This window comes from Piliocolobus tephrosceles, chromosome 9 (assembly GCF_002776525.5).
Source record: "Piliocolobus tephrosceles isolate RC106 chromosome 9, ASM277652v3, whole genome shotgun sequence".
Classification (NCBI taxonomy): domain Eukaryota; kingdom Metazoa; phylum Chordata; class Mammalia; order Primates; family Cercopithecidae; genus Piliocolobus; species Piliocolobus tephrosceles.
The window spans coordinates 37,267,418-37,285,778 of record NC_045442.1 but is presented as its reverse complement, the minus strand read 5'-3'; the positions used below and the strand labels follow the sequence as shown (position 1 = coordinate 37,285,778).

At 47.1% G+C, this 18,361-nt stretch overlaps 1 protein-coding gene across 1 annotated transcript in view; it reads right to left on the bottom strand.

The window, feature by feature from the left end:
* Positions 1-18,361, bottom strand: part of TLL2 (tolloid like 2) — a 153,661-nt gene that overhangs the window by 96,345 nt on the left and 38,955 nt on the right. Inside the window, exon 2 of the mRNA XM_023206175.1 lies at positions 15,962-16,072. Within this exon, the coding sequence (XP_023061943.1) occupies positions 15,962-16,072 (111 nt within the window). The remainder of the gene's footprint in view (positions 1-15,961; positions 16,073-18,361) is intronic.

Genomic DNA, 18,361 nt, shown 5'->3' with positions numbered 1-18,361 from the left:
AAGAAGAAGAAGAAGAAGAAGAAGAAGAAGAAGAAGAAGAAGAAGAAAAGGAGAAGAAGAAGGAGGAGGAGGAGGAGGGGGAGGGGGAGGAAGAGGAGGAGGAAGGAGGAGGAGGAGGAAGAGGAGGAGGAGGAGCAGAAGCAGAGGCAGAGGCAGAAGCAGAAGCACCTGCCAGAACATGGAAAGATTCAACCTGTGAGCTGTCACAACTCCAGCTCCCCTACACCCTAGAATGTTGGCCTTGTGAGCGGCAGCAGTGCAGGCAGGGATGGATTGCTCACTTAGCACACGCAAGCCTGGGGCAGGAAGCAGAGTGGCCAGATGGCAATTAATCCAACAACTGTAAGCTCCCTGGAGGCAGAAATGGTGTATTCCACCCAGGGACTTGCACAGTGCTTAATATGACACTGCTTCTGTATCAATAGTGTCTGCATCACCTGCTTTCAAACAGGCTTGCAATTCCTTTTAAGAGAAGACATATCCATAATACATGTTTTCAAATAGAAATAAAAAATTCTTAAATGTAAACAGAAATGCAAATAAATATACCCCAAAATAAAGTTAATACAGTTTGAGGACTGAACACTGAATTTAAATCCGAGCTCTGAAAAGCAGAAATGGTTGCCTACACTCAGGGATTAAGTGTTTCTCACTACCTGATTTGTCCTTACAAAAAAGTCTTAGGATTTTATCACATGGTCTTTGCATAAATGCAATAGATCCAATGAAGATTTACAGACGTCTCGGAAGGCAAGCCAGACTCATTAGGTCATAGAAGAGTAGCAAGGAACTCAGGAGGTCAAAGAAAGGAAGAGACCAACTCCAGCCCTGTCTCGGGGAACTGGAGGAGAGAGGCAGAAAGAGTAGCAAGGAGCTCCACCCCCTGTCCTTGACCTTTGTGGGACAGATGTCGGCTCTGTTCAAGAAGAACTGCAGAGCAGTGACCTTAACTTTAAGAGAGAATGTTGGTAAATTGAGGTTAAGGTAACCAGTGCGTTCTTGGGGGATGGCATTTGTCAGTAAAATGCAATGGTCCCTTTGTTTTAGAGAAGTTAATACCTACTAACGTGGTCCCCCCTCACTGATTGGCTGGGGCAGGAAGAATCTGTCTGATGCTAGCACATGTACAGGGCCATAAACCATCCCATGCAAAACACTGAGTGTGTTCTGTTTGTCTTTTCTGTGTCCCATCCTACCCCAGTGCCATCAAGTGCCCAGGACATGAGCATCTGTATTACAACAGGTTACAGAGACTGAATCCTCAAGAAAAGGAAGAAAAGAAGCTCCAGAAGAAGGATCTTCTTCCAGACTACCCGGCAATAGCTGAAGCTCTAGGATCCTCCTCCTTTAATGAAGAAGGGAAAAGTGGCCTTGACCAATGTCATGGGACCTGAATTAGGACCCAAGGTGGTGCCTCTTACCCACTGGCCCAGTATACACACTCAAATACCTAGAGTTGGCAGGGGGAGAGGCAGCAGGGAGCATGGGAGTGAAAGGGGTTGGGTGTGAAGATGAATAGGGAATGGTGGGGACTTCGGCTCACCATGGAGTGCAAGCCGTTGTTATGCAACTCTGTTGATTGTTGCCATGTGGGATTGCTGGACCAGTGTGGCCAAATGTTCCAGCTTTTCAGGAGAAGCCAGAGTTCTGGATTTTTATGAGAAATCTCATTTCTAAATGTTGGCAGGAAATGAGAAAGATGCAAGCACTACAAAACAAACAAAACACATCTGCAGATGAGATTTGGCTGGCAAGCTGACCACGCAGGACCTCTCACTTGAAGGTGAATGGGAAAGTCATGCCTATAGGTGATGCCAATGTCAGAGGAGAGAGGGATTCCTTGGGCAATGGCAACCAAGGTCCAGGGATGAAAGAGGAGACAGAGAACCTGAGAAGCAGAAAGCAAGGAGCGGCGGGAGCTAGAAGTGGGTGGGACCAAGTCCACCGGCTCAGAGCCAAGGCCAGCTGGGTCTTTCCTCAGTGTTTGTGGGCAAACAAGGCTCCTTAAAGAGGACCAAAGAGAAATAGGATGACCAGAACACAGAAGAAGATTCCAATGGCAACTTCACCACCATCACCTTCTCTCTCTGGATCTCCTTGGAAACCACAGAAGTAATGACCTACAGACCTTGGTATAAACAGCTCCAGCAGAAATGCAGCTTTGTCTGGGCCATCATGCACTGGGTACCAGGAAGGGGAGCCTCATCCTAGACTCACATCAGCAGGGTCCCACTGAGGCTCCTCAGGCTGTGTCCTCAGCCCTCATGGCTGGACCCACTTGTCGGGTGCTCAGTTTCACACCCCTCATGCAGGCAGCCTGGTCTTTCTGCACCTCCTCTCTCCAGCCCACTGTTGTCTGTTTTTTTCTAGGAAGGGATAAAGGAAGCTCACAGCCACATCACTGCCAACACCTCTGGGACCCCACTAGTGGGTCTCTGCAAGGCTTCTGGTTAGATATGATCTAAGCAGACTATTCTGAAGTTCCACGAGGCATCAAAGGAAGGAGAACCAAGACACTGTGGTTATCTAATCAGTAATGCATGCAGCAGACACCACGTATCCAGTCCCCATCACACTCAGGGAATTTGGCAAAAGAACCCAAGGACTCATTCTTGGACCTCGAGAAGCTTAGAGTCCAGCATTCCATTTTATAGATGAGGAAACTGAGGTCCCCCAAGGTGAAGTAACATCTTCAAGGTCTGTCATGTCATAGGTAACTCTAAGAATGGTGGCACTGGTTTTATAAAAAATTAGTTCATTATCATGCCCAGTAAGAACATGATTGAGTAGCAAATGCATTTGCAACAAAGATCAGTTTCCAGCTGTAACAAAGTAGACCCATCTAAAAAGAGGCTAGGAAATACAAGAGCAAATATATATAGCTTTACAAAAACTAAGATGCTAAGTTTAAAAATTTAGGGATTTGAGGGAGGTTTTTTTTTTCTTTTTAAGAAACAGGGTCTTGCTCTGTCACCCAGGCTGCAGAGCAGTGGCTCACCGCAGCCTGGAAATCCCGGGCTCAAGCACAGTCATAGCTCACCATAGCCTGGAAATCCTAGGCTCAAGCAATCCTCCCACCTCAGCCTCCCAAGTAGCTGGAATTACAGGTATATGCCACCATACCTAGCTTTTTACTTTTACTTTTACTTTTATTTTTTTCTGGAGACAGAGTCTTGCTATGCTCCCCAGGCTGGTCTCAAACTCCTGGACTCAAGTGATCCTTCTGCCTCAGCCTCCCAAAGTGATTACAGCTGTGAGCCACCATGCCTGGCCATAAAAGATCCTTTATTTTGTCAAAAAGAATTCACCACAATGTTCTTATAAGTCATGGTGGAAACATTTTTTCTACATATGACACTATACTGGAAAAATGTATTGGAGGCTACATAAGTAAAAAGCCTTTAGTAGGGTTTATTTCATTTCGTTCTGCTTTAGATATCAACTACTATTTAAGAATAAGAAACACAGAATTCCATTCAATAAATACAAACAAAAATATATACACAGTTAAAAAAAGGAAGAGTGGAATCAGATTAAGAAAAACCAAAAGAGGGTTGCTTGAGAGGCTGAGACACAGTCTCTCTGTTGGTCAAAGCTGAGAAGCCAAAGACTGAATCCTCAACCGATACATATGATACACGTGATCCCCAGCACTCATGAGACTGTGTCCCCAAGTTCCATGTTTTAAGATGGCTGGTGAGAACTCAAAGTATTTTCCCATGACAACGGCATTATAAATGGCCATGTGGGGGTGGTACTCCCAGGCTTGGTCCTTAAAACCAGGTGAACTCGAAAGGAAGCTGGGCTACCCCTGGGGGTCAATTCACCCGCCCATCACCTCCCCAAACCAGAAGCTTCTCCTTCATTCATTCATTCTCTTGGGCCACAAATGTGGAGCTACCATCTGTTCTCATTAGTACTTCATTTCCACATCCTCCCTCCCCAGCACTCCTTGTCAGCCTTCTGCTTGGCTCATTTCATAACCCCCTCCCTTAGAGATTTCTTCCATTCTCAGAACTCCCACAGTGCCTTACAGAGGTAGCTGCCGGAGGCATTCAGTAGGGGACACTGCAGCCGAGGGATCATGACCGGGCTCCAGCAGACTGGCCATGGGGGGCAGGTGCAAGAAAAGGAGACAAAACAAAAATGAGAGGTATTTTGTGGCCCCTAAGAAGAGAGATCAGCCTTGCTCCTTTCTCTCCAATTCCTAGTCCAGTCCCCAAGAGGCCAATTCTACTCTGTTTTTAGAGGGCCATGAGAATATACTTTTTTTTTTTTTTTTTTGGAGATGAAGTCTTGCTCTGTCGCGCAGGCTGGAGTGCAGTGGCGCCATCTCAGCTCACTGCAAACTCCGCCTCCTGGGTTCACACCATTCTCCTGCCGCAGCCTCCCGAGTAGCTGAGATTACAGGCACCCGCCACCACGCCCGGCTAATTTTTTGTATTTTTAGTAGAGACGGGGTTTCACCATCTTATCCAGGATGGTCTCAATCTCCTGACCTCGTGATCCACCCACCTCGGCCTCCCAAAGTGCTGGGATTACAGGCGTGAGCCACTGCACTCGGCTGAGAATAAACTCTTAAAAGATGCTCTTCTATTTGAGCTATCTTGAGTGGGATTCTGTATCTCACAACTAAAAGAGCCTTGGTTAGAACGTCAGGTACTAAATTCTTGTTTGTCCCAATTTCTTAAGCTCATCTCCCAGTTTTGATTCAGGCTCTCAGATTCATGGCCCATGAGGATGCCCACTCCCTGGATGGACACTCAAGAGGAGGCACCACCCCCGCCCCACCTAGCCCTGCACCCCACCGTGGCCCCAGGTGGACTCCCAGCCCAGCTTCTCCAAATCCTGACAAGCGTGCTCATAATAAAAATTAACTTAAAGGTGAATTTGCTTTTCCAAACACTTCAAGTTCTCAGTGAACTCTGGCTTCAATCCAAGGTATAAGTCAGCCCCTGAATAAGGCCCAGGAGGATGAGATGATCAACTCCTTATGCTGCATTCTTTTTCCTTCCCCAAGAGCAGATGTGCATGTTATCAGATGCCTCCTTATCATCTCAAATCATCTTACTAAATTCAAAACTTTATGGGTGGAATAACTGCCAGGCTGCGCCTGATTCCTGTGCTGACATCCCCCTCCTTTCCAGCTAGCACCTGCTGATTGCTCTCTGCAGGCTGAGCCCAGCCCTGGCTCTGGGGCCAGCCCTGTTCTCTGTCAGAGGGATTTCAGGGGTTTGGACTCAACACACGAGAGTCTCAGCAGCACACCACCCTTCCCTCCAGTCTGACTCTGACCTGGGCTCCGATTTTGACTTGTGGATTTCTGTGTTATTTCTAACTCTTGCTGCCATCTTATTCTCTCGGGCCAGCTCTCTGCTTTCCTCCCTAATCCTTATTTCCTGCAAGAACCAGTGGCTCTTGCCTTGCTCTTCTGAGCTCCCAGCATGGAAGAAGAAGCCTGCTTACAGCCTCTCTGATGGGATTTGCCACACACCCCAGCCTCCCTGTGCCTGTGCCTCTGCTCTGCCTCTGGTAGGGCCCTGTGCACCCAGGCTGGACTCCCACCACCAGCCTCCTGCCTGGGTGACAACTGTCACCTGGGGCCTTTCTTGTAGGTGTGGGTTCTGCCTGCCTTGGGAGGGCAGTGGCTCCCCCACCCCAGTGGGGCTTTGATCCCAGATCCCACCCTCCAGTGCCCCCAGAGCACGACAATCATCACTCCCATCTTAAAAACACAATCTCCTTAATGGTGGGAGAAAAAGCGGTTACTGCTGTATCCTTGGTGCTGAGCACAAAAGAGGTCCTCAATTAGCATATTTTATATGAAGGAAGGAGAGACAGAGAGAAAGCAATCATAATCATGAAATTGGCATCAGAGAGGCAGCAGAGCTGTGGGGTCAATTCCAGGGAAGAGTGTGAGGAATGACAGGCTAGGAGGGCATCATGTGAAGACCAAGTTCTGACCTGTGGGAGCCAAGAAGTCTTGTGGGCGGGGCAGGGTGACAATGAGGGCAAGCTGGACACTCCCGAAGGTCTGAGAAAGAAAGGCTGAAAGTGCATGGGGACCCTAGCAAGCTCTCCCTGGCTTGCAGACATAAGGACCACATTTTCCATCTGAGAATCTGCACAAAGGGTCCTGTAAAGAGAAGCTAATGACCACGTGGCTAAAGGGTGTCCTTTCCAGACACTCCCTGCAAGGTGATGTGGGCCTGCCCAGCTCCATTCCTGAGCCTGAGAATTTCTCTTGCTGCTGGTACCCATCCCCAGCAGGGGGTGGGAGGCATCACACATTCAAACAATCCATCCTGCCCCTGACAGCCTCATGGGGGAGCAGGAGAGCAGGCGAGGCCAACAGGCGGTCTTGAGCCTCCTGGCCCCATCCACAGTTCACACGTGTTTGTCTGGCACCACTGATGTACCCAGCCTGATGCTGGAACAAAAGAAGAAGGGCCAGACTGTCACTGCTGTTGACAGTCTGGTTGATGGGTCGGGCAGATGCTGAATAAATAATAGCAGGCAGGATGAGGTTTAGCCTCCCTAAGCCTGCAGAACACATTTTGTGCACCCCCAGCACCTCTCAAGGGGAGTGATGGAGAGCCTAAGTCTTCAGCAGCTCCAGGAAGCAGGGTTAGAAGTGATGCCAGTGGCTGTTTCTAGAAGCAATGGAGTGTAGGAGCTAAAAGCAGGACCTCTGACACTTCAAAGACTAAAGTCCTAATCTTGGCTCTGCCAACGATTAGCTGTGTGCTCACTGACAGCTTACTTACCTCTCTGAAAATTCATTTCCACACCTACACGTACTAATAGTACCTACCACATAGAACTGTTGTGTGAAGATTAAATAAAATCATATCTATAAAGCATTTAGCCCATAATTGACACAACAGATGGTAGTTGTTCTCATTCTTTTATTGTTACTACTAAAGGAATCAGCACTGAAACCATTCTCAGATCCTTGTCAGGCCAACTTTGTGATGACCCCAGAGTGTGGCTCAGGACAACTCGGGAAGTCTTTTTTTTTTTTTTTGAGATGAAATCTTGTTCTATTGCCCAGGTTGGAGGGCAGTGGTGCAATCTCGGCTCACTGCAGCCTCTGCCTCCTGGGTTCTAGTGATTCTCCTGCCTCAGCCTCCCAAGTAGCTGGGATTACAGGTGTGTGCCACCACACCTGGCTAATTTTTCTTGTATTTTCAGTAGAGATGGGGTTTCACTGTGTTGGTCAGGCTGGTCTGGAACGCCTGACCTCAAGCAATCCACCTGCCTTGGCCTCCCAAAGTGCTAGGATTACAGGCGTGAGCCACCGCGCCTGGCCACTTGCGAAGTCTTTATGTTGGAGATTGATTCAGAGATTTCCCTTGTGCTGGTTGGAATCCAAATCCAAGCGTCTGATAGAGTATACTGATGCAGGCCCAGCTCCAGAATCCCCTGCAGGTTCCAGAAGAGCACCAAAATGAAGAACTCCAAGAGACTTGGGCATTCAGGGAGCATGGGGTTTGGGAGACAGAAGTTGGGGGTCACAGAGAGAAGAGAAGACAAGAGAGCCAGCAAAGGGCCAACTCTGTGGGTATTACCGTTATTATTTTTGGTGTCAGACCCTGGAATAAGTGCTTTACCTATCACATTTATTTAATCCCCGCTGTGAGGCAGGTATTATTATTCCATCTTACAAATAAGGAATGAGTTGCTCTAAGTCCCACAGCTAATCCGTACAGAGCCAGGGGTGCAAACTCAGGCCTGCTGGGCTCCGACACCCACATCTTCCCGCACGGCAGCCCTCCAAGGTCCTGAGGCCCATGGGCACAGCTCCAACAGTGGGGAGGCACACCAAAGACAGGACTGGGGTCAGAATTTCGTAACTTGAGATCCATGGATCTCAATCTGAAAATTGCAAGCACAATTGTGTGTGTGTGTCTGTGTGTGTGTATGTCTACCTATGAGAAGGTTCATAATGTTCATCAGATTCTCAAAGGAGTCTGTGAATCTCAAAATGTCAAGCACAACATACTTAGAGAAAAGAAGTCACCAGGACCTTCTTCTCTGGACCTCCTCCTCACCTAGCTTTTAAGGAGACAGTGGAAAGATAGGGATGTATAAGAGAGCTCCCTGATGGGCCCCTGTGACTCTCCAGATTTCCAAACCTGTGGCCGTGGCAGCAGAGGCCCCTGAGATTTCTCAGAGATGGCACTTGGCAATGCATGATGTGAGAGAAGACAGATTTGAATCCAATGAACTGGCCCAGCAAGAGTTCAGCCTGATGTTCATTCACAAAATCGAGACATCGTCCCTTCTGTAGGATATCACAGGGAGCCCCCCACTGATCCATTCTCATTTGGACACTCGGCAGTCAGTAGCACTCCTACCCCAACAAAGAAAACTAGTGAAATGATGAAGCCATGCCTACAAAGCTTGGGGAATGTTTCCACAGGGGTAGAGGCTGAAAAACCACAGCCCCATCTATAAGTTCTCTCAAGAGCCTCAAAGTTGGGCCGAGTGCAGTGGCTCACACTTATAATCCCAATACTTTGGGAGGCTGAGGCAGGAGGATTGCTTGAGCCCAGGAGATCAAGACCAGCCTGGGAAACAACATGACACCTTGTCTCCACAAAAAATACAAAAATTAGCCAGGCATGGTGGTGTATGCCTGTGGTTCCAGCTACTCAGGAGGCTGAGGTGAGAAGATGGTTGGAACCCAGGAGGTTGAGGCTGCAGCGCACCACTGCACCCCAGATTGAGTGACAGAGCAAAACTCTGTCTCCAAAAAAAAAAAAAAATTCAAAGTTAAAAATATTTTGGGAACAGAAACATGTTGGATCTATTTTTAGAGCCTCAAACCTTGGAAAGCAGAGCCCAGAAACCCTAAATCCAAGTTCTCTGATTCTGGACATTGGGTATCTCTTGGGTATGCATTGGTGTTCAATACCTACCTTTAGCCCTATAATGCCTGATAGCCTTTGGTTCCCCTCTTTTCTTTAGCCTGAAATACCAGCACTCAAATCCAGAGCTCAAACTGGCTTGAAGGAAGTCAGAATGTGGTTCCATCAGCCCCCCTGATCAGATAGGAACACTGAGACCAGGTGAGAGTAATGTGTGCCACTCAAAGTCATGGACAGCATACAGAAAGGAACTCTAGGAACCAAAGGGTCTGTGGGTAAAGAAAGAATCCAAGGCTGGGTGTGGTGGCTCACACTTATAATCCCAGCACTTTGGGAGGCTGAGGCAGGTGAATCACTTGAGGTCAGGAGTTCAAGACCAGCCTGGCCAACATGGTGAAACTCCATCTCTACTAAAAATACAAAAATTAGCTGGGCATGGTGGTGGGCGCCTGTAATCCCAGCTACTCGAGACGCTGAGGCAGGAGAATCACTTGAACCCGAGATCATGCCACTGCATTCCAGCCTGGGCAACAGAGAGAGACTCTGTCTCAAAAAAATAAAATAAAATGAAAAAAAGAAAGCGTCCCCATGATTCAGAGACAGGGCCCAGAGAGGGGACACGTCTCAGAGTCTCTCTTGCTAATGTATTATCTTGAACCTGATGCCCAAACCATTGGGGTTATGCAGACATCCTACACAGATGGCAGGTGTTTAGGAAGTGAGGATTTAGAGCAAGGTTGATTTCTTAAATAGAGATGGACATGGCCCAGTGGCTCAGAATAGATGAGGCGGGAAACATCAACTTCTATCTGAGCCAATAAGTAATTAAAACCATTTCCCCTTTCAAAGTCCTCATTACAAACGTCAAGAAATCAGATCCAGATTTCCTCTTCAGGTACAAAGAGGACGTGTCCTCTTTGCAAAGATGGACGTGTCCAACACAGACTTCCTGGACTCTTAAGGGAACAAACAAACAAACAAAGTTGAAAGCATCAGTCACACAGGCTTCTCCTCCACATCTCACGTGGCTAACAGGAGAGGTGTCTAAGAACTCAGGAATGGGGCTGTCAGGTTCAGCCACTGTCCCATCGAAGAGGGTGCAAGAGGGTCGGAAAGTTTGTGCGCGCCTGTGTGCGTGTCTGTGTGTGTCTCCCGCTAAGTACTTCCTTCACTACACAGCTAATCCGATTAGCAGCTTTAGGAAACTCTGCAATGTTAATTCAAGGGCCCCATTCATAGAACAGCTTGCCAATGCCTGCCCAGGACTCCCATTCTTCTCACTGCAAATAAAATGCACACAGAAGAACTTTCTCTCCCTGAAGAATCCAGTCTTGCCGCCTTGCCCCAGCACACATACAAAATGTGGCTGCCATATCCTCCAGCAGCCCCATGGCAAGGGAATGGGCCCATCGGAGAACGGGGGAGAAAGAGCAATTCTCTCCATCCCAAGCACAAAATGAGGCCAATTTTAACAGCACCATCCACCCAGGCGATCTCCCCAAGCTGGGAGGTGTGCAGAGTAAAGAGGCGTCACGAATGCAGCTGGGTAGAGATGGAGAAAGAGGCTTAAATGGGTCATCCAGCCTTTCTGGAGGCCTTCATTTCTTTACGTGTAGAATGGGGACTTTGAGCAGAGGGAGCAGCTAGAACAGAGGCTGTCAGGAAGGAAACTGGGGGCCTGCACAGGCACACATCATAGAATTTGGCTGGAGGACCAGGAGTGGGAAGAGAGGTTGGATAGATAGATTGTGGACATAGCGTGAAGGGTCTTAAGAGTCCAACCAAGGAATGCTTCTAATAAGCAAGGGGGAGCTATTGAAGGTTCTAAAGAGCACAGCTGTATTAGTTTCCTAGGAATGCCATACAAATTACAGCTGGGTGGCTTACAACAGAACTCTATTCTCTCACAATCCTGGAGGCTAGAAGCCTGAAGTCCAGGTGTTGGCAGCATTCTCCCCGAATGCTTGAAGGGAGAATCCAACTTTGTTTCTGCTCAGCTTGTGGTGGCTCCTGACAGCCCTGGTGTTCTTGGCTTGTGGCTACATCACTTCAATCTCTGCCTCTGTCTTCACATGGCCTTCTCTCTGTGTCCTCTTCTTTTCCTATAAGCACATCAGTCAGTGGATTTAGGATCTACCCTAAATCCAGGATGATCTCACCTCAAGATCCTTAACTAATTAGATCTGCAAAGATTCTATTTGCAAATAAGATTACATTCTGAGGTTGCAGGTAGATATGGGTTTTGGGAGGACTCACTACAGTGGTCACAAGGTTGCCAGGAAGATAGAAGCTGAATGGAGTAAGAGAGACTGCCTCTAGGCAGGGAGACAAATTGGCATGAAATTGACACAGCTCATGGCCCCAAATGAACAGAAGACATGCTCCCTGCTGTGAATCCTAAAGCTGTCAGTGACTTTTTGTGGACACTACAGTACCCGAAGTGCGCTCTTAAGCCAATCCAGGCATAAGGTCTTGGCTCAGCATTGGCACAGAAAGACTCTAGCCTGCTTTCCAAATGACAGCAAAGGAATGACCACCTGCACTCTTGTTCTCAGTTCCTCTAGCTGGCAATGTGATAGGCAGGTTGGTAAAGTAGAAGACACAGCAACCTTGGAGTTGAGAAACTTGGGTTCTAGTCCTGATTCTGCTACTGACTAAATTTGGGCACATCTAGCAAATGAGGCTGACTAGGTCACCTCTAGGGCATCTGACATGGTTTCCTTCTGCAGCCGAAAAAGCAGTTCCAAGATCACAGAATAAGCAGGCAAAGGAGGCCTCTGGGGCTGCACTGCAGGGTTCTGGACCCTTCCCCCCATGTCCCCCTCCAGGGACCTCAGACCTCTCCCTTTGAGCCCTCTGTCTACCCTCCAACAAAAGAAACAGAATGATAGTTTGGCTCTGTGTCCCCACCCAAATCTCATCTTGTAGCTCCCGTAATTCCAAGTGTTGTGGGAGGGACCCAAAGGGAGATGATTGAATTATAGGGCGGGTCTTTCCCATGCTGTTCTTGCAATGGTAAATGAGTCTCACGAGATCTGACGGTTTTAAAAATGGGAGTTTCCCTACACACGCTCTCCTTGCCTGCCCCCATCCACACAAGATATGACTTGTTCCTCCTTGCCTTCCGCCATGATTGTGAGGACTCCCCAGTCATGTGGAACGGTGAGTCCAATTAACCCTCTCTCTTTTGTAAATTGCCCAATCTCAGGTACAGCTTTATCAGCAGGGTGAAAATAGACTAATACACAGAGGCACTTACCAAAGCTTGGAAATGAGATTAACTTGCATCTAAGAATACATCTTCCCACACATTTGGATGTAGGAAAAGAGGGTAAAGGTATGGTTCCTTTTTAATGATTTTTAAAATTAAAACAAATGTTTAAAAATATATGCAGAAAGTTATTCATAGAAACGTTTCTTCTAAGAGGAAAAAAAAAATACAGAAAAAAAATGGGAAACAACCTTCACATTTATCTATAAGGGCTCAGTTAGGTAAATCATGGCAGAGTTGCACATTGGACCACTAATGCCATTAAAATAAGAGAGACCACAACGTACTGCATAACAAGATGTCCGTGATAGAGTATTAAGTAAAAAACACAGACAACGCCAAAACACATTGAGTAAAATCCCTAATCCCTTTCATGTTACACACACACAGACACACATACACACACATGCACACACACAGCCCAAGCACATTAAGTCTGGAAAGAATCCAGCAAACTAGTAATGTTGGGGATCTTTGGGGCGCAGATAACAGGGGATTTTCACTTTCCACTTTATACAATCATGAGCTATTGGACTTTCTTTTTTTTTTAACAACAAGCAGCACTAGTTTAATCAACAAAAACAATAAAAAATATTCCCATTCTGACGATAAAATAACTATTCCTACTATTCTAGGTAGATGCAAAGTATTATTGGCCCCCAGAGAAAAATGATCAGGATAAAAATCACTTTGCCATAAAAGCACACTAGAAAAGTGTGTTTCAAGCTTGGGCAGGAGGAAACACCAAGTATTATATATTTCAAAGCCTCATTCCTAAGCCCCCGCATTCCCTCTGTACCCAGCAAATTTCCCTCATTCTCCACTTGTTTTAATTTTAATTTTAATTTTTTTAGAGACAAGGTTTCACTCTGTCGCCCAGGCTGGAGTGCAGTGGTGTAATATTGCTCACCGCAGCCTTGACCTCCCAGGCTCAAGTGACCCTCCTGCTTCAGCCTCTCAAGTAGCTGGGACCACAGAGGTGACATGCCCAGCTCCCCACTCTCCACTTTAATCATAAACCCTCCCAGGTCAGTCTTCTCTCTGCGAATATTAATCATAATGAGAAGGAAGCAGATGAAATTTATAAGCATTTGTTATGTGCCAGGCACTGTGCTAAGCACTTTGCACATATTATTTCTTTTCATCCTCACGGCATTACTCTGAGGTAACTATTATTGCTATTTGCATTTGACAGATGGAGAAACTGAGGCCCAGCTCAAGAATGCAAGCCCAGGCAGTCTGACCCCAAACCCTGTGACCATGGTCAATGCTCTCACCACCCTTCTGGGAGCCAAGCCCTGCTGAGGCTCTGGATCTCTAAGGCCCTGGGAGACGGCTCCAGGGTCTGCCATCTTCATCTGCCTCCACCTCCTCTCTGGTGATGTTGGCTAGCAGCTTCTGGGTACAAGGTCCTGGCCCAGACTCTGGGGGATCTAAATCCAGGCAGGATGTAAGCTCTGTGCTCTATCAGCTCTATCAGCTCACAGGAGAGAAGGGAGAAGACAGGCCTCCAAGTTCTTAGGTCATGTACCTTGAGCAAGTGGCATGAGGGAGAAGGCAGGGCTGCTGGGCTTCCTCCACCACAGCATCCTCAGGCAGCCTTCCCTCAACACAACCCTCTAGGAGCTAGGCATGCAGCTGGCGTGGTGGCTGGCCATTGCCCCGCCTCTCTTTGGGGTCTCTCTCTCCCATCTGCCAACCTTAGGCCCCCAAGGACAGCAGGAGAGCTGAGAGAGTCAACCCTGAGCATTCTTGATGGTGGGCAGGCGTCAACTCAGTGAGACCCAAACCGGGGGGACCAAGACTCAAAGGCCTTACTGGATCCTGTCCAGATACCACTCCTGTCTTCTAAATGAGTATGCATCCACTTAGAGCGTAAAGTGGTACAACCACTTTGGAGAACTCTCCGACAGTACCTACTAAAGCTGAACTGTGTGTGCCCTATGACCCAGCGACCCCACTCCTGGGCACAGGTCCAGTGGAAATGAGTGCTCGTGTTCACCAAAACACTTTGTCTAAGAATGACAGCAGCAGCTTTATTTATCATAACCCAAACCACAAACTGCCCACATGTCTGTCAACTGAAGAACAAATAAACCAGGGTCCGTTCACACAATAGAACACTGCACAACAATGAAAAAGAACAATACAACAACATGAGTGAATTTCAGTCACAGGCTGCATAAAAGAAACCAGACACAGAGTAATACAGACTGTACGACTCCATGCAGGCAAAAGGAATCTGTGGTGATAGAGGTCAGACCAGTGGCTACTTTGGGTTGCGTATTGACTGGGAGGGGTGTGAGAAGTCTCTGGGGTCTGGAATGTTCCTTATCTTGGTCTGGGTGGTGGTCCCATGGGTGTGTACATATGTAAAAGTTCATCATGCTGTATGTTTGAGATACGTGAAGTTCACTATTTTTAAGTAACACCATCGAAAAGGTTTTAAAATATTTTAACTACACACACAATGTTACAGTCAAGTCTGCTTCTCTAGGCCTCCAGGTAAGAACTGGGGAGAAAAGTGTGATTAGATGGAGTGGTAGAATTATGCAAAGATGCTTCCTTTGGTTAGGGTTTAAGTAAAGTTCTGGATACATTGGTATTAAAAATAATTGAAAACTCCATTTACAATGTGAATAGACTTTCAAACCTTATACGAGACCTCAAAAATCCTAAGAAATGACACTCATGAAACAAGACAGCAAAAAGAAATCCTAAAGTACATAACTGCTCTACCTTCCTCCCAGCCACTGGCGATAGGTCCCTGTGGCCTCCTGGCAATGTCAGCCCTCATCCAGCAACCCCTGCAGGGAGCTTTGAAGGCAGGTCCCTGTAGCTGCGTGGGTTCCTCATGAACCGTGGGAGGTGCCCCAGGCACATGCCCACCTACTTCCCTCCAGGTTCCAGAGATCTTCCTAGATGTCACCACGTACATGAGCAGCCTGGGAGAGGAATTGCCCGATACAACCCTCCCCCCAGCACCATTCCCACTGTAATCGGCATAGTGAGACTGCCCAAGCAGCCAGCCAGGAACCCAGCACCCCAACGGCACCTGGTGGGCTGCAAAGAGCAGTGGGAAAGGAGCCTCCACCCAGGCACCCCTGATTTCAAGATGAGCCAGTCGTGCTCCTGTTCACCAGAACCCCTACCGCCCAGTGGGCAAAGCCCAAGCTCATAAGCTGGACAGATAAGCCCTTCACCGTCTACCCCAGCTAACTTCTCCAGATGCGTCTCCTGCCACAGCCCACCCCAAAGGGCTGCCCTCCAGTGACTTGCACCTTACCTCTGTTTCTCAAATAGAGTCCCCTCATACTTCCTGCCTTTGCAAAAGGCTCTCATTCCACCTGAAATGCCCTTTTTCCCACTCAGGACTCCTACTCACCCTTCAAGACAACACACACGAGTGCCCATTCACATGACACCAGGCAGGCTTCTCCACTCACTCTCTGTCTTCCCACTGCTCGTGGTTTCTCACACACTTGCTATGAGGTGTTGTGGTTATCTGTTTCCATTTCACTTGACTCTCCAATCTGGAAAGTGCTGAACCCTGAGGCCAGAGTCCTAAGAACCAACACCAAGCTCCAGCCTGAACCTTCTGATAAAGAGGCAAATGGAGATTTTCTTAGAAGAATCAGCAAACTTGGAAGCCCCAGCTCCACTGACTCCAGTGGAGAAGTGACCCCTCTGATTTTCCACAAATAGGGGGGCATTGGACCAGCAGGTCAAATACCGATGACTCGTGGTCCACATCTCCCCCTGCTGGAGTCCCTCGTCCCTCCTGTCTGGGCAGGAGAAGGGAGGATGCAGTACCTACCTGTGCTGTGTCCAGTTGCCCCCACTGTTCGCTTGGTCCAGTCTCCGGCTTTGTCAATGTGAAACAGCTTCAAGTCATCTTCATCTAAGGCAATGTCTCCCCAAAAGACAGCTGGGAAGAAAACACATAAGCGGGTGAATTTATGCTGGAAGTCAAGAAAAATGGATTCACTAATGCCCCAAACGGCATTGGCTGTCGGGTAGTAAACTTTGGAAAAGACAACCCATCCAATAAAATTTCTCCTTGAGCCAAAGAGATAGGGCTGGTGGAGGCAGAGGAACAGCAGGTATTAGTTCTGTGCATCACAGCCCTGGGGCTGGGCCAACCACCATGAAAATCCACATCCTAAGTCTGCAAGGTATTTTGAAAGGTCACCTGTCTTGTCCTCGCTCTAAGCAGCTCTGAGCAAAACTACCACAAAAAGACAACTGCTTCTTTCTTCTTTATGGTCCCCAGGATATAGAAGAAAACGAATAATGTGATAAATTATACTGTTGTCCATAATTTTTGTTGCCCTTCCCTGGGGAGACATAGTTCCCTGCCCTATTGGTGTCAGGATTGGCCACACAGCCTGCTTTAATTCAGTATGAGCAGAAGCTTTAAGATCTAGTACATGATTCATTGTGTCCTCTTTGCCCTGTCCCAGAAGACAAGCAGTGTTCCAGATGGGGTTCATCTGGGTTCATGGGGATCACCCTAGGTTCTGGAGTAAAGAGGATGTATAGCACAGTGTGGCTTATCAGGATGGATATGTAGCATGGATTAAAAAATGAAAACACTGTTTTATTGTTGGGGGGGAGAATGGATTTTTTTTTTTTTTTTAAGAGAGACAGAGTCTTGCTCTGTAGCCCAGTCTGGAGTGCAGTGTCACGATCATAGCTCACTGCAACCTTGGAAGCCTGGGCTCAAGCAATTCTCCCACCTCAGCTGCCTGAGTAGCTAAGACTCCAGGCATGGGACACCACGCCTGGCTAATTTTTAAAATTTTTTTGTAGAGACAGGGTCTCACTATGTTGTGCAGTCTTGAATAATTCTCCTGCTTCAGCCTCTCAAAACACTGGGATTACAGGTGTGATGCTGTTTTCATAATCTTCTGAGATTCACGGGCATTCATTACTGGAACACAATCTCTTTATCCTCACTAATACACAAATTGCTATCAGAAATAGTATGTTGTGTAACAAAAATCCATTGTCTTTGGGCCAGGTGTCAAGGAAACTGTTACCAGAGGCTGAAAGGAAGTCATCTCTATGTTATGTGATGAAGCATTCAGTCAAACTGTTGCCTGCCTTCACTCGGAAGGCAGATTATGAACGGAATGTGCTATGGTTTCAAATGAAGACATGGAGTAAGAATGTTGATAGTGTGCCTTGGTTGTTTTTTTTTTTTTTTATTATACTTTAAGTTCTAGGGTACATGTGCATAACGTGCAGGTTACATATGTATACATGTGCCATGTTGGTGTGCTGCACCCATCAACTCGTCAGCACCCATCAATTCATCATTTATATCAGGTATAACTCCCCAATGCAATCCCTCCCCCCTCCCCCCTCCCCATGATAGGCCCCAGTGTGTGATGTTCCCCTTCCCGAGTCCAAGTGAGCTCATTGTTCAGTTCCCACCTATGAGTGAGAACATGCGGTGTTTGGTTTTCTCTTCTTGTGATAATTTGCTAAGAATGATGGTTTCCAGCTGCATCCATGTCTCTACAAAGGACGCAAACTCATCCTTTTTTATGGCTGCATAGTATTCCATGGTGTATATGTGCCACATTTTCTTAATCCAGTCTGTCACTGATGGACATTTGGGTTGATTCCAAGACTTTGCTATTGTGAATAGTGCCGCAATAAACATACGTGTGCATGTGTCTTTGTAGTAGCATAATTTATAATCCTTTGGGTATATACCCAGTAGTGGGATGGCTGGGTCATATGGTACATCTAGTTCTAGATCCTTGAGGAATCGCCATACTGTTTTCCATAATGGTTGAACTAGTTTACAATCCCACCAACAGTGTAAAAGTGTTCCTATTTCTCCACATCCTCTCCAACACCTGTTGTTTCCTGATTTTTTAATGATTGCCATTCTAACTGGTGTGAGATGGTATCTCATTGTGGTTTTGATTTGCATTTCTCTGATGGCCAGTGATGATGAGCATTTTTTCATGTGTCTGTTGGCTGTATGAATGTCTTCTTTTGAGAAATGTCTGTTCATATCCTTTCCCCACTTTTGGATGGGGTTGTTTGTTTTTTTCTTGTATATTTGTTTGAGTTCTTTGTAGATTCTGGAAATTAGCCCTTTGTCAGATGAGTAGATTGCAAAAATTTTCTCCCATTCTGTAGGTTGCCTGTTCACTCTGATGGTAGTTTCTTTTGCTGTGCAGAAGCTCTTTAGTTTAAT